The 23,912-nt window shown below is 49.1% G+C and overlaps 1 protein-coding gene and 1 long non-coding RNA gene across 5 annotated transcripts in view; one reads left to right on the top strand and one right to left on the bottom strand.

Moving 5' to 3' along the window:
- The window catches only part of LOC129399952 (uncharacterized), a 114,255-nt gene extending 100,642 nt beyond the window's left edge, over positions 1-13,613 (bottom strand). The window contains exon 1 of the long non-coding RNA XR_008627302.1: positions 13,555-13,613. This is a non-coding gene — a long non-coding RNA (uncharacterized LOC129399952). The remainder of the gene's footprint in view (positions 1-13,554) is intronic.
- TPK1 (thiamin pyrophosphokinase 1) overlaps positions 12,445-23,912 on the top strand; it is a 402,680-nt gene continuing 391,212 nt past the window's right edge. For 2 of the 4 annotated variants that reach the window (XM_055121628.1, XM_055121618.1), the window contains exons 1-2: positions 12,614-12,867; positions 13,103-13,161. In XM_055121628.1, coding sequence (XP_054977603.1) covers positions 13,119-13,161 — 43 coding nt within the window. In that variant the 5' untranslated portion in view covers positions 12,614-12,867; positions 13,103-13,118. Of the gene's footprint in view, positions 12,572-12,613; positions 12,868-13,102; positions 13,162-23,912 lie in introns of those variants that run through there. The other 2 variants (XM_055121622.1, XM_055121633.1) reach the window with 2 other exon arrangements.

Raw genomic sequence — 23,912 nt, 5'->3', positions numbered from 1 at the left:
GGTAACATATGCCAAAGCAGACACTTTGAAGTGAGAGAACAAGTAAAGCCGCAAGAGTGAGAAGTGCATGCAGGGCCTTCTCCTTTCTTTTCCCCAAGCAAGAGCCAAATTGTCCATGTGAAGCTTCTCTCTTTGTACCAGGAAGGGGAAACCCAAACAAAACACCTTCCTTATTATCAGAGACGAGAATGCAAGCCTCGAAGATTCTGGGCAAACAGACTTTGTTCAAATAACTTATTTGTTTTCTGGGACACCCTTGGTGGTGCTCAGGGCTTACTCCTGCCTCTGCACTCGGGGGTCACTCCTGGTGGGGCTCCGGGAACCACATGAGGCTCTGGGCATCAGACGCAGGTGAGCTGTGTGCAAGGCCAGAGCGCTATCCACCGTCCTGCGGCTCCGGCCCAGAGTAAGCCTTAGCCAGGGCCAAAAGTAGCTCATTCATTAGAGCACATGCTTCGCATGCAAGAAGCTGGTTTGGATCCCCTCAGCCCTGTTGCCAGCAAGCCCTGAGCACAGAGCTAAGAGCAGCTTCTGAGCACTGCTGGGAATGACCCACCAAAAATACAAACAGGGGGCTGGAGCGATAGCACAGCGGGGAGGGCGTTTGCCTTGCACGCGCCCGACCCAGGTTCGATTCCCAGCATCCCCTATGGTCCCCTGAGCACCGCCAGGAGTAATTCCTGAGTGCAGAGCCAGGAGTAACCCCTGTGCATCGCCAGGTGTGACCCAAAAAAGCAAAAAAAAATGCAAACAAAAGTAGCTTTTTTGTGTGTGTGGTGGGAGGGAGTCCACACATGGCAGTGCTCAGGGCTTACTCCTGGGTCTGTGCTCAGGATCACTCATGGTGATGCTCTGGGGATCTTCTGTGGTAGTGGGGATTGAGCCTCGGCCCTTGCTAGCACCTTACCTGTGATATTATCTCTCTGGTTTCAGCACAAAAGAATTTTATCTGTCTTCAAACACAATGGCCACTCAATGCCTCTAAGGAGAGAGAGAACAAAAGGGAATGCCATAGAGGTGGGGTGGGGGTAGGGAGATGGGGTGAGTGGAAGGAGGGATACTGGGATCATGGGTGGTGGAGATTGGGCACTGGTGGAGGGATGGGTACTTGAGCATTGTATGACTGAAACACAAGCACGAAAAGTTGTAAGTCTGTAAAATAATTTTTAAAAATTTAAAAAAATAAATAAAAATAAAATTCAAAAAGAAAATTAGAAAAGATATTTGACCATTGTCAATTTCAACATTCTCCCTCAGGATAATTGAAAGCTCTAACCTCTCTAGTCGGAATAGGAGTTAATTTTTTCATCCACTTATAGACAACAGTTATGAGAACCGTTATGCACAAAATGATTCTTCCTTATTATTTAAATAATTATTTCTGTCAGTGTCATATAGCAAAAAATAATAGTGCTACCCTCTGACATCTATTTATATCCTGTGGAGTCTAATAATGGCTTTTATGCATAAATGGCCATTTACATGTATGATGAAAGAGAATTGGGGAAAAAAATAAAATGTAAATATCTTACAACATTAAAGATATCTTTTAAATAAAAAAAAAGAATTTTATCTGTATTTTGCCTCCCCTATCCCCCATCCCCCCTCTATGGTAAGATGTGCTCTAAACCACATCCATTTAAACCACATCCCATCCCCTCTTCTTGCTCTATATTTTTGAGGGGCGGCCACATCTACTGGTGCTCAGGGACCACTCCTGACAGTATTCAGAGGATCATTTTGTGCCCGAGATTGATTGATCCCAAGCCTCCCTCTAGTATGTTTATTCCTCCTCTGCAGTAAATTACTACAAATGAATGTTAAAATCTTTCTCACATTTTCCCCATAACTGTTAATACAATGGGAAAAAATAAATTTTTTGTTTTCACTAAATACCAGACTGGACTGGTATTTAGTAAAAATACTGGAGCGATAGCACAGCAGGTAGGCCGTTTGCCTTGCACGTGGCTGACCCAGGTTCAATTCCTCTGTTCCTCTCGGAGAGCCCAGCAACCTACCAAGAGTATCCCACCCACACGGCAGAGCCTGGCAAGCTGTCACTGTCATCCCATTGCTCATCGATTTGCTCGAGCGAGCACCAGTAACTTCTCCATTGTGAGACTTGTTGTTACTGTTTTTGGCATATCGAATATGCCACAGGGAGCTTGCCAGGCTCTGCCATGTGGGCGATACTCTCAGTAGCTTGCCGGGCTCTCCGAGAAGGGCAGAGGAATTGAACCCAGGATGGCTGCGTGCAAGGCAAACGCCCTACCCACTGTGCTATCGCTCCAGCCCCCTGGCAAGCTACTGGCAGCATATTTGATATGCCAAAAACAGTAACAAGTCTCACAATGGAGACGTTACTGGTGCCTGCTTGAGCAAACCGATGAACAATGGGATGACAGTGTGAGAGTGTTTTGCCGCCCCATATTTTCCCCTCTGGTACAAAGACACTTAGGCTCTGCTACTTCTTTAGGTCTCTCTTTGTTTAAGAGGGCTCCCATAATACATACAAGTTATAGTAAGTAAATCTGTGTCCCCCCCTCCCCCCGTTGTTAATCTGATTTCTGTTAATTCTCTGGCCCAATTGAAGACCTCAAAGTCATAGAGGAAATTCCCTTTCCTTTATTCATGCATATATTCCATATAGTTTTTAATCCACTAACATCTTTTAAGCAACTTTCCCCCAGGTTATCAAGCAAAATGACTTTGATGCAAAGGCCCCAAAGCCCCAAACCCATGAGCCAAGGGTCCCAGAGACAGTTCAGGGTGCTCCAGGGCATGTTTCAGCTGCTGGAGCTTGTGGTTCTACCCCCAGCGCCTCGTGGTCCCCAAACCCCCCCAAGAGTGGCCTCAAACCAGACAAAAATGCCTAAGTCAGGAGCAAGAGAGACAGGGCAGCGGGTCGGATGCTTGCTTTGCACACAGCCATCCAAGTTCCATCCCTGAGACCCTCTATGTCCCCCGGGCCCACCAGGGATGATTCCCAAGCACAGAGCCAGGAGTAAGGCCTGAGCACTTCTGGGTGTGGCCCACAAACAAAATATTGCGTGAATCAGTTTTTCCATACACCGAGTTTGGTTGAGGGTTAAGAAGAGTTGGTTCCAATCCCAAAACATCACAGAAATCTTGCACTTATAGCATCTCTACTGCCATGGCTTTGGAAAAACTGGCGATCACTCACTAACTGATGCATACTGAGACTCAGGTTGGAGACGGTATTACTTGTTCCTTATCAATAAACAAGAATCACTGTATCACTGTACCACTGTCATCTGGTTCTTCATCGATTTACTCGAGCGGGCATCAGTAACATCTCCATTTATCCCGGCCCTGAGATTTTAGCATCCTCTCCTTACTCGTTTTTTCCCAATGATTGGAGGCTCTTTCAGGCTCAGGGGAATGAGACCTGTTATTGTTACTGTATGTGGCATATCAAATACGCCCCGGGAAGCTTACCAGCTTTTCTATGAGGGTGGGATACTCTTGGTAGCTTGCCAGGCTCTCCGAGAATAAACAAGAATAGCTGAAACAAAATAAACTCACTGCTCCTTTATAATCATAGTAGTGGCAAGCTTCCTCCCTTCACTACAGAAGTCTGGTCCTGACTCCTAACGGGGTGCGGGGCATTTGACAGAAGCTCTAGGTTTATCTCCTACACATGCATATGTAGGCCTCTGGCCTGAGAGGCTAAATGCGTAGACGCATGTTTGGAACCCAGGGTGGGCCTGAGCCCTTGGCTTAGGGGAAACCGGAGACCTTGGCAATGAGCCCCAGGGGGAATGTAAGATCTTGAATACCAGGGTGTGAATCTAGGTGGATCTAGGCCTTGGCCCAGAGCTGCCTTGGTTCTTTCCCCTAGCAGAGGAGACCCCTGAGAGACACACAAGAGAGCTTCTGCCGGGGCGGGGGGGGGGGGGGGCCTGTGAACGATGAGGGATGAGGGCACAGGAAGGACAGAGGGGCCCTCAACTCCAGAAAGGGAGAGAGAGGTGCTGTTAGAACATTCTAGAATTGGGGGAAAAGAGGTGGGATTGTTCATTCCATTAAGAAAATGTGGTAGAGTTGGAAATGATCACTCTGAACAAGAACTGAGTGCTGAAAGGAGGTGAAGTGATATACACAGTACCTTCCAGTAACAGTATTGCTGCCACAGGGCCTAAAAGGAGAGAGAAAGAAAGGGAGGGAAGGAGGGTGGGAGGAGAGAGGGGGGGATACATAGAGGGAAACTGGGAGCATTGGTGGTGGGAAATGTACACTGATAAAGGGAAGGGTGTTGGAATATTCTATGACTGAAACCCAATCATGAACAATATTTTATCTGTGCATCTAATGGTGATTCAATTAAAAATTATTTAAAAACTGAATTAAAAATCTGATAGAAGTCTGTTTGCCTGAAGCTTCATACGTAAAAAGAATAGTGTCTATAAAAGCTGACAGAGGCATTGCTTTCCTGGCCTCTTCAGTTTAGGTTTTTTTCTGAAGTCCTCTGATGAGCTTTAAATTAGCAGATATTTATGTGTTTACAGTGTAAAAAGGGAGGGGGGGTGGAAAAGAGCAACCCCCACAGTGGTCTCATTCACTCCTGGATCCATTCCCGGGTTCCTGTCGAACATTAACGTCCATTTCTTAACTGGCTCAGTTACTTCTCAAAGACGATGTTTTTCAGCCTCTGAGGTGGACTGCTTGATTGAGCCAGGCTAGTAGTTTATTAATTAAAAGCTACTTATTAAAAGACCAAATTAATTTGTTTTAAGAAAAAGTATTATTTCCATGGGGTGTACCCATCACACAGCTACTACAGAAGCAGTCAAACTAGAGACAGTGAAGGGTGGAGATAGAATATTTTTAGCAACCATCTGACTTTTGGAAGAAGGAAAATTTCTGCCCTCAAAGTAACCATTAGTCTAGAGGGTTACAAAAAGCATTAACAAGAGTCGGGGGCAGGGAGCAGAGAATGGGACATTAATATGAGAAATGGTACATGCCAGAATGAAATAAAAAATTCCTTTGTGGGTTGGTCCCCATAGGAATTCTTCTTCTATTATTATTATTATTTTAAATCTACAAACCTAAAAATAAGGCGGTTACTTTGGGAGTAAGGGTAAACTGAGGCCTTTTCTTTGGGCATTCGTGGTAAAGTAAGGCAAGGACAATTTTTCCTCGTTAATTTTCTTTGACTAGTTTCATTCTCAAGTCTCCCATCGTGATTTCCTTGTTTATCCCCAGTTCTGCTGAAGTCGAACAGTCCTTCCCGTTTATCGGTCACCTTAATGATGGAGTGATCATTGGGATGGACTTCAGAAACTAGCTAACCACAGAAACAAACGCTTCCTATGGCTGATCCAGAAACTAAAGACTCACAGTGAGAACAATCCCATTAGCGCTCTATTGTTACAAATCAACATTTAATCAGGCTTCAGGGAGAACACAGAATCTTCAACCCCCTCCCTTGTCCTTTGAGCAGAACGGTGGAGAGAGGAAAAGAAGGCACCCTGTTCCTTTTATGCTAATGAGGCTCTCAGGCAGGACCATTGTGATTGGATGAAAGTCAGATGGTGATTGGTCAAGTTTCAAAATGGACCATTTTAGGATTGCAGGTGTGGTTTCATCATAGCGAGGATGCTCGCTGCTGGGCCGATTAAACATCCAGGTGCATCTGATCCCAACTCCCTCCCAGCTCTGTTTGGTTTACCCACACTAGAGTTAGTTTTCCTGGTCAGTGTTTTCTTCTTGTAGTATTGTGATTATTTTTCTTATATTATGTGTCACTGTTGAGAGGAGTGAAATTTTCCAGCTGCCAAATGATTCCAACTGCAGAACGCCTGTTCTTCTACACACACATATCTAACCCGAAACCACTGCAGAGACTCTGGCCTTAGAATTTAGGGTGCATTTCTGGTGGGAACAGCCTGAATAAAATCATTATAGTTGTTCCATACATTTTTGTCTTTCACATTTTTTTTTATAAGTCAGGAGGTGGATCTTCTGTGCATCTCCTCTTCCCTAATACTTGAAATGTATAGGCATAGGTTAAAGCTCAGTCTTCTTGGGGCCACAGAGGTGTATATTTTTAAATAAATACAAAGTGGGCTGGAGCGGTAGCACAGTGGGTAGGACGTTTTCTTTGCACGCAGCCAACCCAGGTTTGATTCCTCCACCCCTCTCGGAGAACCCGCAAGCTACCGAGAGTATCTCTCCTGCACGGCAGAGCCTGGCAACTAACCTGTGGCGTATTCATATGCCAAAAACAGTAACAATAAGTCTCACAATGGAGACATTACTGGTGTCCGCTGGAGCAAATCGATGAGCAATGGGATGACAGTGATACAGTGATATAAAGGGGTGGAACATACTTAAAATGAACCATGACCTTTTGTGTGGGGGTCAGGAGGTGCTGAGATTTAACTGTGTTCAGGATTTACTCCTGGCTCTGTGCTCCTAAGAGGATTCTGGGGACCCAGTTTGGCCAAATGCAAAGCAAGGGTCTTTCTACATTTACTGCCCCGTGCCCTCACACTTTATTTATGCACTGTGGTTTACAAAGTTGTTCTGGTACAGGCATGTAATATTTTAACACCAACCCACCACCTCTGTCACCTTCCCTCCAGTATTGTCTCCATTTCCACCCGCCCCTGTCAAGCTTGGCCTACAATAATTTATGTTATATTCCTTGTTACCACTAAATGGCTAATAAAAATATCAAAAAATACTTCAGTAAAAGAAAACTTGTGAAAAATTGTTGTGTCTCACCAAAGGAACATGAAGTCCTTGTCTGAGTGTTGCTGCTAGTCAATGTTTTATGTGAACGCTGTTACTGCTGTTATTGCTGGTTAATGTTCTGTGTGAATGTTGTTGTTAGTCCAGACCGGTTAGCTTCTTCGGTACATACCATCCAACCTGCTGTGCTACTACCGGGATGTTAGTAACGTAGTTTGGGGATGTGTCTCCAGAGGCTCCAGAGTGGCTAACTGGGCAGTCTGACTGGAGATATGGCAGCAGTGCTGGGATGTGGGTTGGGCGGAACTTTCTTTCTTTTCTTTCTTTCTTTCTTTCTTTCTTTCTTTCTTTCTTTCTTTCTTTCTTTCTTTCTTTCTTTCTTTCTTTCTTTCTTTCTTTCTTTCTTTCTTTCTTTCTTTCTTTCTTTTCTTCCTTCCTTCCTTCCTTCCTTCCTTCCTTTCTTTCTTCCTTCCTTCCTTCCTTCCTTTCTTTCTTTTCTTTCTTTCTTTCTTTCTTTCTTTCTTTCTTTCTTTCTTTCTTTCTTTCTTTCTTTCTTTCTTCCTTTTCTTCCTTTCTTCCTTTCTTTCATCTTTCTTTCTTTTTCTTTCTTTCTCTCTTTCTCCCTTCCTCCCTTCCTTTCTCCCTTTCTCTCTTTCTTCTTCTTTCTTTCTTTCTTTCTTTCTTTCTTTCTTTCTTTCTTTCTTTCTTTCTTTCTTTCTTTCTTTCTTTCTTTCTTTCTTTCTTTCTTTCTTTCTTACTTTCTTTCTTTCATTCTTTCTTTCTGTTTTAAATTAAATCATCCTGAGATAAACAGCTGCAAAATTGTCTATGATTGGATTTCATTCATACAATATTCAAACACTCTTCCCTTCATCAGTGTATGTTTCCCACCACCAACATTCCCATTTTCCCTCCTTCTGCCCCCCACCTCTAGTCTTCATCTATGCAGGCCCTTTTCTCCTCTCTCTCTCTCTCTCTCTCTCTCTCTCTCTCTCTCTCTCCCTCTTTCTTTCCTTTTGGGCATGATGGTTTGCAGCACAGGTAATATATATGTATATATATATATTACCTTATATATCTTATATATACCTTATCTCCTTTCCAAACTCAATTCTTGTTCAGAGTGACCATTTCCAACTGCCATTGTCCTAGCGGTGCTTTCCCTACCCTAACTGCTATGCTATGTCTCCAGTTGCTGAGCCATACTTTTAAATTAATTCACTGAATGGTCTCATAACAATTTATTACCATATCTAAGGAAGGCATGCATACTTTATGCTTTATACTCAAAAACGATGCAGCGGGAAAGACAAGATTTACTTCACCATAATTTTTTCTATCCAAATTACAGATGTGAGATGCAAGGGACATCAAGAATAGCTTCCTGTCTGGACATAAGAGATGGATGTATTAATACTAATAAAATCTGGCACGATGATAGGGTAAACTGGTTCTCTATAGAATATCATGTCAAGCAAAACTATTTCTGTCACATATAATTTGGAGGGATTATGTAATCTTATATACTTTTGAGCAGAACTTTGGGTTATACCCTGCAGAACTGAGGGCTTATTCTGGCTTGAAGCTCAGGAATCACACTGACACCATATGCAGTGCTGGGGTTCGAACTGGTGTCAGCCTCATAGAGGGGTAAGTACCTTGCCCCCTGCACTACCTCTCTGCCCCCCTGGATTTCCTTTATTTACCTGTTTTCCCCTTAGATTTTCTTTTTCCCTTTAGGTGTGTTGCATATTTTAATAGCTTTTGCTATTGATATATAGTAACCGTTTTAGCATGTAGTAGAATTTTTCTATCTTTATTGTCCATTAAAGAGATTAAGATAGTATGCTACATACATTCTATTTTTATGATGAAATAAAACTGCTAGCATATATAATTTTTTTCAGTGAAAATGAACCGTGTTCTATGAGACTACAGAAAGGACTATCGAGAAGCATAAAGAATGTGATGAGATTACAGAGCTAAAGGAGATTAATTGTGAGGGCTTGAGGAATCTCAAGAAAGACATCAGGGAAGGTACTTTAGATACGCTTTAAAATAATGAGAATCGTGACTGATGATGAGAGCAAATGACAAGGATGATAGGACTCTTAATCCAAATTGACCCCAACAAGCTGAAATAAATGATCAACAGAAAAAAAAGGCAACAGCAGAGTTAGTCTATGGGTCACACACACACACACAAAGAAAAGACAAATTAAAATTACTTATCAAGGAGTACAGAAGAATAATGACTCCAAAGAAAGACACTGAGATGCCGGGAGGAAAACAGATGATGAGTCAGAAAGAAAGAAATGAGTCAGAAAGAAAGAGACAGACATAGAAAGATCGCACTCATATGTGGAATATAAAGTAGCTGAGAGGTACAAGCTTACAATGTTGCGATTTCTGGCAGACATTTCTCTGGACTTAGTTACTAAAATACTAAAATACAGAAATCCAAAACTGTGCTGCTGCTAGTGCGGCCTCCTGACCTCATATCTCTTCATTCTCAGCAATGGAAAACAAATTACCAAATGCTTTCTTTTCAGCAGATCGACTTTAGGGGGGAGAAACTCCAAATCAATAATAGTGAATTTTTTTTTTGTTTAAATATTGAATGTAATCAAAGTAAAGTGAAAGTAAAGTGAAATTTACCAGTTACACATGCAAGGTGGGGGGCTGGGGAGGTGGGGGGGGAGGGGGGAGGTATATAAAAAAAAAAAAAAGAAACAGATGAATGCATTCAGTTCTAGCACTTGAACCAGAAATAATGGGGAAACACTTAGGTGCAAATATCTTCAAGGCCCCAGAAATATTGCAGGAGCGAGGGTGTGAGCTGAGGAGCCTGGCATTTTGAATTTTTATTTATTTATTTGCTTTTTGGGTCACACCCGGTGATGCACAGGGGTTTACTCCTGGCTCTGCGCTCAGGAATTACTCCTGTGGTGCCCAGGGTATCATATGGGGATGCTGGGAATCGAACCCGGGTCGGCCGTGTGCAGGCAAACGCCCTACTCGCTGTGCTATTGCTCCAGCCCCCGAGTCTGGCATTTTGAAGCCGAGAGAATGACCTTTTGGAAAACAGTGCTGGGTTCGTTGAGCCGGTGACTGAAGACTGGAAGCGCTAGGACAACTTCCACAAGGCCGACGGAGAACAACTGTGCAGCGGGCAGCGTCAGCACCTGCGTTGGGAGTCTTGTGGCTCTTCTCTAGGTGACTGGCAGCTACTCTGCTGGCCTCGCCGTGCATGCGTGTGCCGAGGAAGCGGGGGTCCCAGGCTTTGCCTCCAGGAGACGATCCGGGTTTGGAGAGACGCGGCTCTTTGCAATGGCCAGGTTTGCACAAGGCGTCCACGGAGACGGTGTGAGTCTCCAGGTGGGCTGGGGACGGTGAGCAGGGCAGGGGGGGAGAGGGGGACAGGGAGAGAGACTGCGTCTTTGCCGTTGCTGCGGGGCCCCACCCAGCAGGAGGCCATGGCTCTCTCGAGTGCTCCATCATGCCCTGCTTATTAATAGGGAGCTGGGGGCTGAATCCATTTCATTTTTAAAAATCGAGTCACCATGAGATACACAGTTACAAAGTTGTTCATGACCGGGCTTCAGTCATACAGTGCTCCGACACCTGCTCCTTCTCCAGGGCGCACCTCCCACCTCCACGGTCTCCACTTTCTTTTTTTTTTTTTTTTTTTTTTTTTGCTTTTTGGGTCACACCCAGCGATGCTCAGGGGTTACTCCTGGCTTTGCACTCAGGAACTACTCCTGGCGGTGCTTGGGGGACCATATGGGATGCCGGGGATCGAACCCGGGTCGGCCGCGTGCAAGGCAAACGCCCTACCCGCTGTGCTATCGCTCCGGCCCCTCCACTTTCCCTCCCTCCCACCCCACCCTCCACTGCCTCAACTGCAGTTACTTTACTTCCCACCACCAAGGTCTCCAGCTCCTCCTCCCATCCCCACCCTCAACTGCAGTTACTTCCTTCTCTCTCTCTCTCTCTCTCTCTCTCTCTCTCTCTCTCTCCTTCCCTCTCTCTCTCTCCCTCTGTCTCTCCCTCTCCCCCCACCCTCTCTCCTTTTGGGCATTATGATTTACAAACCATAATGCCGAAAGGTTCTCATGTCTGTCCCTTAGCCTCCTGTCAGCACTCCGTTCTTGTTCAGAGTGATCATTTCCAACTCTCATTTTCATAATGGTCCCTTCTCTATCCAAACTGCCCTCTTGGGGGTTGAATTTAGGGCCTCATACTTACAGGGGTGTGGTCACAGTCCCACCCCCTACAATGAATGCAGATGATGCGAGCTGAAAGGTGTGTGTGGGAGGGATGGGTCACTGAAGACCACCTTATTCTTTCTTTCTTTTCTTTCTTTCTTTCTTTCTTTCTTTCTTTCTTTCTTTCTTTCTTTCTTTCTTTCTTTCTTTCTTTCTTTCTTTCTTTCTTTCTTTCTTTCTTTCTTTCTTTCTTTCTTTCTTTCTTTCTTTCTTTCTTTCTGCTTTTTGGGTCACACCGGTGATGTTCAGGGGTTACTCCTGGCTCTGCACTCAGTTATTACTCCTGGTGGTGCTGGGGGACCATATGGGATGCTGGGAATCGAACCCCGGTGGGTTGTATGCAAGGCAAACGCCCTACCCGCTGTGCTATCGCTCCAGCCCATGCCCTTCCCCTACCTTATTCTAGCTGTATATTTACATGGACAAGGAAAGAGAAGTGTGTGTGTGTGTGTGTGTATGTGTGTGTGGGGGGGGGGGCTAGAAAGACAGACAGCAGGTAAGGTGCTCGCCCTCACGCAGCCCACCCAGTTTGCTCCCGAGCAGCACACAAGAAGTCCCCTGAGCCCCACCAGGAGCTGTCTCTGAGCTCACAGCCGGGTGTGGCCCCCCCAAAAAACCCAAACAAAACAAATCTGAACGTACACAGACGTGGAGGCTTGACGGTGTGCCTGTGTTTCCATGCCCACTGATGACCTCCTTTTCAGGGGCAGCACGCTTGTCGCTTGTCAGTCGTCCTGGCCCAGTCATTTCATTCTCCCGCAAGGCAGCAGCCTCAGCTGTGACTACACCGAGAACGTAGAGTAAAGGGAGAGCAAGTTCCACCCATGAATGCGGGCGGAACCACGCCAAGCGGTTTCCTCTCCGCGGAGAACATCTTCTCTTGCATCACGTGGAAGCCCGGACTCCAACGGCACCGGGACACAGACACATGTTTATACTTGCATGTTGTGTGTTTGTATAACACGAAACTTCTCACACGCATTCCTTAGCTGTCTTAAACGCTTTTTTTGCTTTTCGTGGCTCACCGGGCGATGGACCAAGGATGACTCAGCCTCGAGGGTCCATATGGGGTCCCCAGGGTTGAACCAGGGGAGGCTAAAAGATGACAGTATCTCCCTGCCCCCCTTTATTCTTAGCGCCCCCAATTTCGAGAAAAGAGGAGGGCAGATAAAACGGCACAGAGGGTCCTCTCCGTATCCTGGGAACGGGACAGAACCTATCCCCAGGGCTCCTTCGGGTCCCAGGGCGCCCTTGCGGGGGGGAGTTTCCAGCTTTGCGCGGCTCCGAAGTCGAGACGAAGAGAAGGGGGCGGGGCAGCGGCCGCGCGGCCCGGGGCGCGTTGGGGGTCCCGGCCCAGAGCCCGGCGCCGCGGGCACGGGGGCCAGGGCAGAGCGGGGGCGGCGGGCGCCGAGCGCGGTTCCTTGCGCGGCCCGGCGGACCCTGCGCGCGCGCGTGCGGGGTAGGGGCGCACGGCTGGTGCACGCGGTGGGCGCGTTGTGCGGGGAGCGCGCGGCACGTGCGCGCGCGCGGGGGGGCGCACGACAGGTGCACGCGGTGGCAGCGTGTGCGGGAGCGCGCGGCAGGTGCGGGCGCGCATGCGTGGGGGGGGTCGTATGACAGGTGCACGCGGTGGGCGCGTGTGCGGGGAGCGCGGGGGGCGCGCGGCAGGTGCGCGCGTGTGCGGGGAGCGCGAGGTGCGCGCGCGGGCGGAGCGGCCAGAGCGGGCGGAGCGCGCGGCTCCCGGAAGCGGGCGTGGCCGCCCGGCGCGGCTCGTCCTTAAACCCGCGCGCGCGGGCGCGTCGGCCCAGGCCGTGGCAGCCGATCGCCGAGTGCTCGATCGCCCCCGCCGCCGCCGCCGCCGCGTCCCTCCCGCCGTCCCGTAAGTGCGTGGCCGGCGCGCGGGGCGGGCGGGGCGGGCAGCGCGGGGGGCGCATCCCGCCCGGGCTCGCCGCGGGCCCCGGATGCGGACGGCGCGCACGTGGGCTCCGCGCCCCGGGAGGCGGGGGCGCGCGTGGCGTTCACCCGGGCCGGGCCGGGTCGGGGCGCGCGCGGGGCGGCGGGCGGGAGGCGTTGGCGCGCGGCGTTTCATTGCGTTTCTGTCTGTCCCCGCGCAGAGCCCCGCAGCCCGCCATGGAGCGTGCCTTTACCCCGCTGGAGCCGCTGCTGCCCGCCGGTACGGTACCGCTCCCCGCGCTCCCCGGCACGCTCCGCCCCGCCGCCCCCTCCGAGCTGGCCTCCAGCCTTCACGCTCCGCCCCGGCTCCCTCTTTGGAAGAAGCAGGGTCAGGCAGAGCTAGTGGGACAGGACTGACCGTGCACCCCCCCCCCCCTGTATAAATTTCAGCGTGCCCCCCCCCCCCCCCCATCCGTAGCGTGCACCCTACACCCAGCGAGCCCAGCTCTGGCTAAATCAGGCGCTCAAGGGGTAAGGTTGAGTCATGGTTATTGCCCCGGACACTGCGTTTTACAGCCCGTTGAAAGTGCCCGACCTTATCTAGGAAAAGATTAGCCGGAGTGGACCTCGGAAAGGCTTGATGGGTCGAACCCGGGGCCAGTTACTAACTCACTCGGGAAGGAGGTGGAAGGATGGGTTTCCACGAGGCCCTTAGTGGCATGCACGCTCCTGTGTAGTAATTGACTCGTGTGATCATTACATAATAAATAGAGTTTCTGCGTATCAGCTTTTATTGTGTGTCTGTTGGGAAGAACTTCGAGTGTAAGTTCGCACGTTTGAACGAAACGCAGCACAGTTGGAGATGGCTCTAAAGTTGTTGATCTGATTTGAACATACGCCCCCTCCCCCCATCCTGGGAACATTCGATGTTAAAAGGAATCAGTAGGAGACTGAGCCCGCATTCTGCCCCTCTTCCCTATGCAGTTTGCATATAAATACTTTTCTAGCTCCTGGGTGAAGGGAGAGACTCCAGTGACTACTGAACTCTCAAGCCCAGTTATGTTTGATGTGGTTAAGAGGTTGGGTGTTAAATCATTTCTCTAAAACATAGCAATTCGGTTATTTTAATGATTTGTTCTGAAAATAACACATCTTTCTGGGGAACTAAAAGCAGCTTTTTTTATTTTTTTAAGGGGGGACGTGGGTGGGGGGCACACCCCGCTCTGGGAGTTTCCTGTCTCAGGCCATGCTTACTCTAGGCTCAGTGCTCAAAGATCCCCGCCTGCTGTCTCGCCCATCCTGAAAATAGCCTTTTAAAGTTACAAAGGGCCTCGCGATACCAGTCCAAGTTCATTGTTCTCAGTTCCTCAGTGGCAGACCACCCGCAGTGTTTGCAAGAGTAAACAAGATCTCTGTGTATTCAAGGTGGAGAAAGTAGGTGGGAGTTCTCACTGGTCACATTGGTAGACCCTCAGCAGTCCAAGGCCCCATGTGGCAGAATAATCCAGGTGGAGACCTGTAGTTTTCACCTGTCCTTGCACGTGCAGATGGGCACCGGTTCACGGATGGGGGGTGGAATACCGCTGCCGCAGTGGGGAGATTGGATGGATGGGGAGGATCAGGGTCTCTCCGGCAAAGTTTTGCCACTTCCTGCGAATCATCAGTAGTTAATACTGGATTTCAGGTTCCTCCAGTGTCAAATAGAAATTCTCTAGATCGGTCGTTTAAGGAACTGGGGGCTGTCCTGTGTCACCTGCGATAGCTTGTGTCCAGGTAGCTATGAAGTGCAGCGCTAAGTCTGAGGTAAGAGGGAAGGGAGCTGCGGAATCAGGGCCAGTGATAAGGTGGGAAAGTTCTAGAATAGGAAGTGACTTTGTCAGCTAGAGGCAGCACTTCTAGAGCTTTGATTTTTTGGGGCCACACCCTGTGATGCTCAGGGCTGACTCCTAACTCTGTGCTCAGAGATCACCCGTAGTGGACTCGGGGGGACCATAAGGGGTGCTGGGGATCAAACCCGGGTTGTCTTCCGCAAGGCAAGTCCACTACCCAGTGTACCATCACTCCCGCCCCACTCCCAGAGTTTTTGAGACAGAGAAGGCCTGGACTCCCTTAGTCGGGCCTCCAGAAGCTGTGCGGAGTGGGACAGGCTGATGTGGGAAACTGCGGCACCTGGGCACACGTCGGGAGCTGCCCTCTCTGGAGGTGCTTTCTTGTGCACCTAGTTCTTGTTCCTTCAGGGAAATTCCTGTTTCAGCTCAAGCCTCATCTTCACCCAGGCCTGGACCCTATGTTTGTAAGAGATCACCGCAAAACAGAGTCCAGGGTGAGGGGGAGTGTAGAAAGAACAGCCCTCACCCGGGCACGGGAGGACACCAGTGGATGCCTGACGCGTCCCGGCTCTCCCCGTGGCCCGTTTTGGCAAACCAGTTGATGTAACACAGAAGTCAGTTTTTATTTATTTTATTTTATTTTTTGGTTTTTGGGTCACACCCAGCGATGCTCAGGGGTCACTCCTGGCTCTGCACTCAGGAATTACTCCTGGTGGTCCTCATAGGATCATATGGGATGCTGGGAATCGAACCCGGGTTGGCTGCGTGCAAGGCAAACGCCCTCCCCGCTGTGCCATCGCTCCAGCCCCAGAAAACAGTTTTTAAAGCTCCCTGCTCAGGGCGGGCCACCAGTTCACTCCACTCCGTCTCTGCTCTGTCAGTTCGTGGACTCAGCCTTCGTTTCCATCCTTTTCAACATCGAAGTGGATGTTTGAAAGAGCAAATCTGAGACTGACGTTAAGATGGTCCTCCGGTTAAGTGAAGGGATCCGTTTTAAGATTTGTGATTCAATAAGGTTTCTTGTTATGAAACATGAAAAAAAAAAAAAAAGAACAGCCCTCAAAGGAAGAAAATTCCTGATCTGAAAGGCCACTGGCACGGGCCCAGGACCCGAGAGAAGGAAATCCTCAGCGTCTCGCTCTGCCTGACTGCTTGGCTCTATGCAAAGTGCTCACACATCCCCTTAGTGAAAAGATAGAGGCCAGAGTCCTGCTTAAGGATGAGCCCCCGAGGCCTCCTGGGAGGGGCCCCACACACTCCCCCCATCCCCATGGCTTTATTCTAGGACAGTGCAGTGTTAGCTTGGTACCTCTTGGTACCGTGGTACTAGTTGTTCAGTACCGCTTGCTGGGACGGACTATTGAGATAAAGGCTGTCGGGCAGAGAAGTCGTTTCTCTGCGAGTCGCTTCTGGGAATTTAACTTGCCGTGTGCTTTACTGGGGGGCGTCCGCAAACTTGGAATAGAGGCAGCGGGTGGGGCTGCTAGGGGGAGCAAAAGTACCTCAGGGCTGATGACTAGTTTGGAAAGAGATGAGAGAAAAGTCCTATTTCTTCCTTTTCCTGTACCTAAAGAAGATGGAAGAATGTATCTCGGATGAAATTTTCCCGGAATTCTTCTAAACATCACCATCCTCGTGAAAGCTTGGCACAGGTGTGTGGTATATGTGGATACAGCCTATGGTCCTGGCTCTCAGCGGGGGTTGACTCGTGTTCTAAAGCGTTTGAGTCGCTCTTCTAAGATAGCGACTGACGTTATACTTGTGTTTTGACTGCGTTGATGTACTCTCTGGTAAGTGTCTTTTAAGCAAAGTGACAAGTGTTCTATCCTGTGTACCAGACGTTAGCGTTCCAAAACTCGGTGTTTCTGCACTGTGTCTGTAATAACCAGGTCAACCAGAACGTTCCGTGCTCTCTCCTGCAACACCTCCGCTTCCTCCCTGTGCTCTGTGCTGAGTGTTCTCTTTCCGCCGCACGTCATGGTGTTGCGGCTTACTCGTGACTCAGTGCTCTGGGGCTCCTTTTGCTGGTGCTCAGTCTCCATATGTAGTGCCAGGTGTCCCCCTGGGGTCAGCTATGCCAGGCCTGTGCCTTCACTCCTGTGCTGTCTCTCAGGCCCCAGTTCTCGTGTTTAATGGGCAGCTGAGATTCAAAGGAACTTGCTTCATTTCTCTGGCTTTCTTTTCTTTTCTTTTCTTTTCTTTTCTTTTCTTTTCTTTTCTTTTCTTTTCTTTTTCTTTTCTTTTCTTTTTCTTTTCTTTTCTTTTCTTTTCTTTTCTTTTTTATTGAATCACCATGTGGAAAGTTACAAAGTTCTCAGGCTTATGTCTCAGTTATACAATATTCAAACACCATCCCTTCACCAGTGCCCATATTCCACCACCAAAAACCCCAGTATACCCCCTGCCCCCGTCCCCCCACCCCCAACTGTATTACTGATGAATTTCACTTCATTTTCTCTTTACCTTGATTACGTTCCATATTTCAACACAAAACTCACTACTGTTGTTGGAGTTTCCCCCCAAGAAAGACAGCCCTACTACCAAGGAAGCATTTGATAATTAGTTTTCCATTGCTGAGAATGAAGAGATATGTAGCCCCACTGCTCCAAGTACTCTTTTCTCTTTTTTTTCCTTTTTCCTTTTCCTTTTTTTTCCCCTCATCCCCCTTCCCGTGCCTCATAGTATGGTGGATGCCACGCCTCGTTTCTCCCCCCAAAAATGGGAAACAACTGGGAAAGAGGAATATTTCCTCTTCTCGGCTGGCGTGGGGCTGTTGCTTAGTTCACAGTCTAGAGAAATGGCTGCTACTTTGATTACCTTCAATGTTTCAACACAAAACTCACTGTTATTATTTGGAGTTTCCCCCCCAAAGTCAGACCTGCTAAAAGGGAACCGTTTCACGTTGCTGACCATTAAGAGATGTTAAGTTGCGAGCCCACGGCAGCAGCCGTGTGGTTTTGGATTTCTGTATAAAGTCCAGGGAAAATTCTGCCAGAAATTGCATAGCCCAGCTCACAGTCCCAGTGCATTGCTGTAAGAAGTCTCTGAATTCAAAGTCTTTAGGCGCAGAGGGTCCTGGCTTTTGTTTCTAAAGAGTTACGGTGCGTGTCTTTGAACACGATGCTTTGACATGTTGCGGTGAGTCTCACCTGGGTCAGTGTCGGGGATGGTTGGATCACAGGATGTGTATGTGTATCGTTGTGAAGAGGCTCAGCCTCTCCTTGTGGATGTATGCCCTTCTCTCGGCCTAGTTGCATGGAGGGGCCAGATGTGACCCCCTTGGAAGAGTCTTAACGGAGGGTCCAGAAGGAAACAAGACTTAGGAATTATATATTCTAGTCCCTCCCCTCCCCCGTGGACTGGAGCAGTACCACAGTGGGTGTTTGCCTTGCAAGCGGCCGACCTGGGTTCGATTCCTCTGTCCCTCAGAGAGCCCGGCAAGCTACTGAGAGTATCTCGCCCACACGGCAGAGCCTGGCAAGCTACCCGTGGCGTATTCGATATGCCAAAAACAGTAACAACAAGTCTCACAGTGGAGACGTTACTGGTGCCCGCTCGAGCAAATTGATGAGCAATGGGATGACAGTGTGACAGTGCTGCAGTGACCCCCGTGAACTGTTGGGACGTGGGAGATGGAGATGAGGAATGCTGGAGTGGCCAGAGTATGGGGCCTGCTGGACATCACTAGGGCAGCCGAAAGGGCTTTGGAGAGGGCAGAGAAGCTTTCTCGGCCGGCTTTGGGCCATCTGAGTGCCCTTCAGCTTGGTTGTGTGGCACCAGCTCAAGGGTGATAAGGACAGAGGGGACTGTGGGAGAAGGGGGTTGAGGACTGGGAGGGTGACAGCAGACTGTGGGGGACGGTTTTCCTGTGGAGCAGGAGATGGAAAGGGTCTGAAGTTGGTTCTCCCGGGTCACTCCATGCACAGCAGCCTCTCGTCAGCCCTGGAGCACCAATCAAAGCACAGTCCAGGTTCTGGTGGCCTTTGCCAACCGGACATGATGTGTCCTGGCTTCGTTACCAAAAGTCGGTGCTTGAGCTCCTTTCATTCCGTGTTGCTGGATACTCTTTTTATTGTCCATGTTATAACGAAGTGGGTGGAAGGATTTGTTTGTTTGTTTGTTTGCTTTTTGGGTCACACCCAACGATGCTCAGGGGTTACTCCTGGCTCTGCACTCAGAAATTACTCCTGGTGGTGCTCAGGGGACCCTGTGGGATGCGGAGGATCGAACCTGGGTCGGCCGCGTGCAAGGCAAATGCCCTCCCCGCTGTGCTGTTGCTCCAGCCCAGGAAGGGTGTTAATCGAGGACTTCCTGTCCGAGCTGAAGGAAGCGGTCCTCAAGGCCTTCACGCTGCAGACAGCCGCCAGCCCTGCGGCCCGTCCCGGCCTGGCAGTGAGACCACGGCAGGAGAGAGCATCTCAGCCTCTCCGCGCCTGCAGAGCCGCTCCGGCTGGCAGCGGCAGACTCTGGCTCCAGGGCCTTCTCTTGCCCGTGAAGCTCCCAGTGTCTGATCTCTGACTGGCTTTCTGGAATGTCATCCACCTCAGTGGTGCCCAGTCAAGCTCATCCATCCACGGGTTCCATCCGCAAGCGTTTGACCGTGCCTCAGTACTCCTGCCTTAACTTAGCTAAACTTAGCAGCTGGAATGTTTTGTTCTTTTTTTTTTTTCTTGATCATTTTTTGGGGTTTTGTTTTTGTTTTTTGGCTCATACCCAGCAGTGCTCAAGGCTTGCTGTACTCAGGGATCACCCCTGGCAAGATTTGGGTGCTGGGACTCAAATCCAGGTTGCTTGCATGCGAGGCAAATCTATACTTACTGCCTCGCCAGCCCCATGGAATGGCCGTTTCTAATTCTCAAGACTTGTCTTACATATTAGCTGTTCTTACGGGTGTGTTGCATATGTGATTGGAATGTGCTGTTTAGGTCTGGGGCCAACCCTGAAGGGGGTGGGGGGGTCTCTGTGTGGCGCGGGTGGGCACCCAGGTGCCTGCGTAGAGAGGGGCTGTCCTGCCCTCTCAGCCGTCTCCCGGCCGGCCCTGATTTAATTTATTTTGATCTCCTTTATGGCAATGCTGATGGCTGTGCAGGTTGCTGCTCTGTTACATATCTTTTGTGAAAGTTTTTTGTGTCCTTTGCCATTTTTCTACTGGCCTATTTCTCTCTCTCTCTCTCTCTTCCTTCCTTCCTTCCTTCCTTCCTTCCTTCCTTCCTTCCTTCCTTCCTTCCTTCCTTCCTTTCTTTCTTTCTTTCTTTCTTTCTTTCTTTCTTTCTTTCTTTCTTTCTTTCTTTCTTTCTTTCTTTCTTTCTCTCTCTCTCTCTTTCTCTCTTTCTTTCTTTCTTTCTTTCTTTCTTTCTTTCTTTCTTTCTTTCTTTCTTTCTTTCTTTCTTTCTTTCTTTCTTTCTTTCTTTCTTTCTTTCTTCTTTTTTGAAAGAAACCAATTGTAAGAATTAAAAAAAGACATAGTTGACATCTTATTTTTAGCGGACCAGGTAATAAAGATTAGCGTAAATATTGCAAGATGATTGCCAACACCGTTTTCTTTCTTTTCTTTTCTTGGCTTTTTGGGTCACACCCAGCTATGCTCAGGGGTTACTCCTGGCTCTGCACTCAAGAATGACTCCTCCTGGCGGTGCTCAGGGGACCATATGGGATGCCAGGGATCGAACCCAGGTTGGCTGTGTGCAAGGCAAATGCCCTACCCACTGTACTGTCGCTCAGACCCTGAGCGTGTTTCTTTATGTATTCTGGAGATAGTTCTTTAGACCTTGACCTTTCCCCCCGTCAGTGAAATTTGGAGACGGGCACTTTCCCAGGAGAGTTGTGGAGATTAGTACCTGAAGCGCAGGGAACACTGGCAGGTAGCAGGAACGCCAATGCCATAGGCACTCTCAGGGTTACCTAGCGGGTCAGTCCTGCCTCAGGGGACCGGGCGGTGCCAGGAATCGAATCCAGGGCTCCCGCTGGCACGGCCTGAGACGCAGGCTCTGAGCTGTCCCCACTCTGGTGGCTTGGCCTGGTGGGAATCAGAGTTCAGCACCCTTCCCTATACGCTTCCTGCTTGCCCTACCTTGAGCCCCTGGTCTGCTGCTCCACCCCTGTAATTGTCACCTGTCACCCCCTTGGAATGTACTCGGGGCTAATGGGGGAGGCATATTGAGAAATACTGGTGTAAAAAGAGGCGCGATTTCAAAATGTTACAGCAAATAACTTCCCTTCTTCTTATCCTTCTTGTTCTCACTGTGATCATTTATTTCACTTTTGTCCTGAAGCTTTGTACTCAACTCAGGAACTTGAATGGAGATTTGCTTAAGCCCTTTCTAAGGTAGAGGTGACCGTGAGATCCTCTGAGTTCCCGCTTCTGTGCCTAGCCTGTACATTTCACACCGAGCCAACACCTCAGAGCTTTGGATTCTTGGTTAAACAAGAACTCTGTTGTTACTTGAAAATCTCAGTGTATGCGGGGCTGGAGCGATAGCACAGCGGGTAAGGTGTTTGCCTTGCACGCGGCTGACCCGGGTTCGAATCCCAGCATCCCATATGGTCCCCTGAGCACCACCAGGAGTCATTCCTGAGTGTAGAACCAGGAGTAACCCCTGTGCATCGCCAGGTGTGACCCAAAAAGCAAAAAAAAAAAAAATCTCAATGTATGTTTACAGCATAGTACATACACATTTGTGAAAGGTGGGAGCTCTGTGTACGTGAAATGGAAAAGCCGGGTCTCGAGGCTGGGAGACGGCTCAGGAACGGGCTCCTGCTTGCTAAGGAGGGGCCTGGTTGGATTCCTGGCACTGAACGGTCCCCTGCGGACTACTGGGCACGTGCCCCAAACCGACATCCTGAGTATGGCAGGGCATGTCCCTAAACCTACATCCGAATTTCGTCCTCCCCTCCCCGCCCCCTGCAAAAAATAAAAGCATATCAGATTTGTCAGTTACAACAAGATTTACGAGAAATCTTACATTCAACACATTTAAAATTACTCTTAATATTGATTAGTAACACCGTAAGTGAGACTTTTCTGTCCCTCTGCAATGACGGACTAAAAAATACGGCGGTGTGAAACATCACTCATGCTAAACGGAGTCAAAAGTTTTTGTTATATTTTACTTATATGATAAAATTGATTAGAAATTTATCTCTGGAACATTTTATCAATTACTCTTATTTTTTTTGGCAAAGAAATGATGTACATTCAAATTTTTCAATTCAACTTACTATTAACAAACAACCTTTTGGGGGCTGGAGCGATAGCACAGTGGGTAGGGCGTTTGCCTTGCACGCGGCCGACCCGGGTTCGATCCCCAGCATCCCATATGGTCCCCTGAGCACCGCCAGGAGTAACTCCTGAGTGCAAAGCCAGGAGTAACCCCTGTGCATCGCCGGGTGAGACCCAAAAAGCAAACAAAACAAAACAAAAAAAACAACCTTTTGGGGCTGGAGCGATAGCATAGCAGGTAGGGTGTTTGCCTTGCACGCGCCTGACCTGGGTTCGAATCCCAGCATCCCATATGGTCCCCTGAGCACCGCCAGGGGTAATTCCTGAGTGCAGAGCCAGGAGTTACCCCTGTGCATCGCCGGGTGTGACCCAAAAACCAAACCCCCCCCAAAAAAACCCAAAAAAAACCAACCTTTTTTTTTTTTTTTTTCTGTTTTCCGGCCACACGTGCTTTACTCCCTGGCTGTGTGCTCAGGGGCCACTCCTGGTGCTGCTCAGGGGACATGTCGGGTGCAGGGGATGGGACCACCAGGGCCGACCTTGCGCAAGGCGAGTGCTTTGCCCCTGTGCTCTCTCTCCGGCCTGCATCTCAAAGCATGCCTGCGGTCACGGTGTTGGGAACTAAGGCTGAGCTTTATTAAAAAGTTACCGTGTTAAGTATTACTACACACCCAATCGAGGCAACACAGTTACAGACGTTTGTAGCCACAGCTGTTGATAGCGTGCTGTGTAACTAGGCAGAGTTCCGCTCCAGACCCGGAACACCCACGGCTGAGTTGTCGTCCTGTTTTCCCGTGTGACCCTATGGCTAAAGTCTTTGTTTCTTTTGTGCGTGTGTGTGTGTGGGGGGGGTGGTGTTGTTGGGGCCACCCCCCGCTGTGCGGAGGGCTCCCTCCGGGCCTCTCTCTCCAGAGGCTACTTCTAGTGATGTTTTGGGACCGTATGTGGTGCCAGGGGTGACCCTGGGTGGCCTAGTGGCAGTGGCCCAGTGAGAGTGTGTGTTTCAGTGCTGACGACCAAGCTCAGGGCCCCCCACGGGCCAGGTGGAAGGTGGGCTCACACCCATGGTGCTCAGGGCTTACTCCTGGCCCTGAACCACACCGTGGCCCCTTTCTGATGCCGCTGGGGGGGGGGGGGGTGCGTGTGCCAAGGAAGCTCCAGCAGAGTGTGTGACCCCAGACAGACCTGCCAGGAAACTAGGAGCCCGTGCCCAGCCCCGACAGGCCCTAGGCAAGAAGGAGTTAGAGAGAACCACGGTGACGTCAGGCTTGATTGGACACTTTTGCTTTGCTTAAATAAAAAAAAATCAAAGATTAAAAATAACAGTAACAGATAACATATAATGGATGGGAGGTAACAGTAACAGATAACATATAATGGATGGGAGTCACCTCCCATCCATTAGCCTTCCTTAGAGACTTCCGGTTTAAATCGAGTTGGATAGCACAGCGGGTACGGTGTTTGCCTTGCACTCAGCCGACCCGGGTTCGATTCCCAGCATCCCATATGGTCCCCTGAGCACCGCCAGGGGTCATTCCTGAGTGCAGAGCCAGGAGTAACCCCTGAGCATCACCAGGTATGACCCAAAAAGCAAAAAAAAAAAAAAAAAAAAATGGAGTTGGCTTGTATTTCAGAGTGCTCAGTACAGAAAGGCCTGGTGTCATTCCTGTGGAGTGAACTGGTATAGGAATCACTGTCACTGTCATCCCGTTGTTCATTGATTTGTTTGAGCGGGCAGTAACGTCTCTCATTGTGAGACTTATTGTTACTCTTTTGGCATATCCAATAGCTTGCCAGGCTCTGCCGTGGGGGCGCGATACTCTCAGTAGCTTGCCGGGCTCTCCGAGAGGGGCGGAGGAATCGAACACAGATTAGCCGCATGAAAGGCAAACACCCTACCACTGTGCTATCGCTCCAGCCCTATGGGTATCAAATTTAGTATTATTCAGTTGCTTTTTTTTTTGCTTGGCAGTAGGGCGGGGC

Source organism: Sorex araneus, chromosome 1 (genome assembly GCF_027595985.1).
Source record: "Sorex araneus isolate mSorAra2 chromosome 1, mSorAra2.pri, whole genome shotgun sequence".
Lineage (NCBI taxonomy): Eukaryota > Metazoa > Chordata > Mammalia > Eulipotyphla > Soricidae > Sorex > Sorex araneus.
Note: the sequence above shows the minus strand (reverse complement) of the source record. Positions and strands in the feature narration are given on the sequence as shown.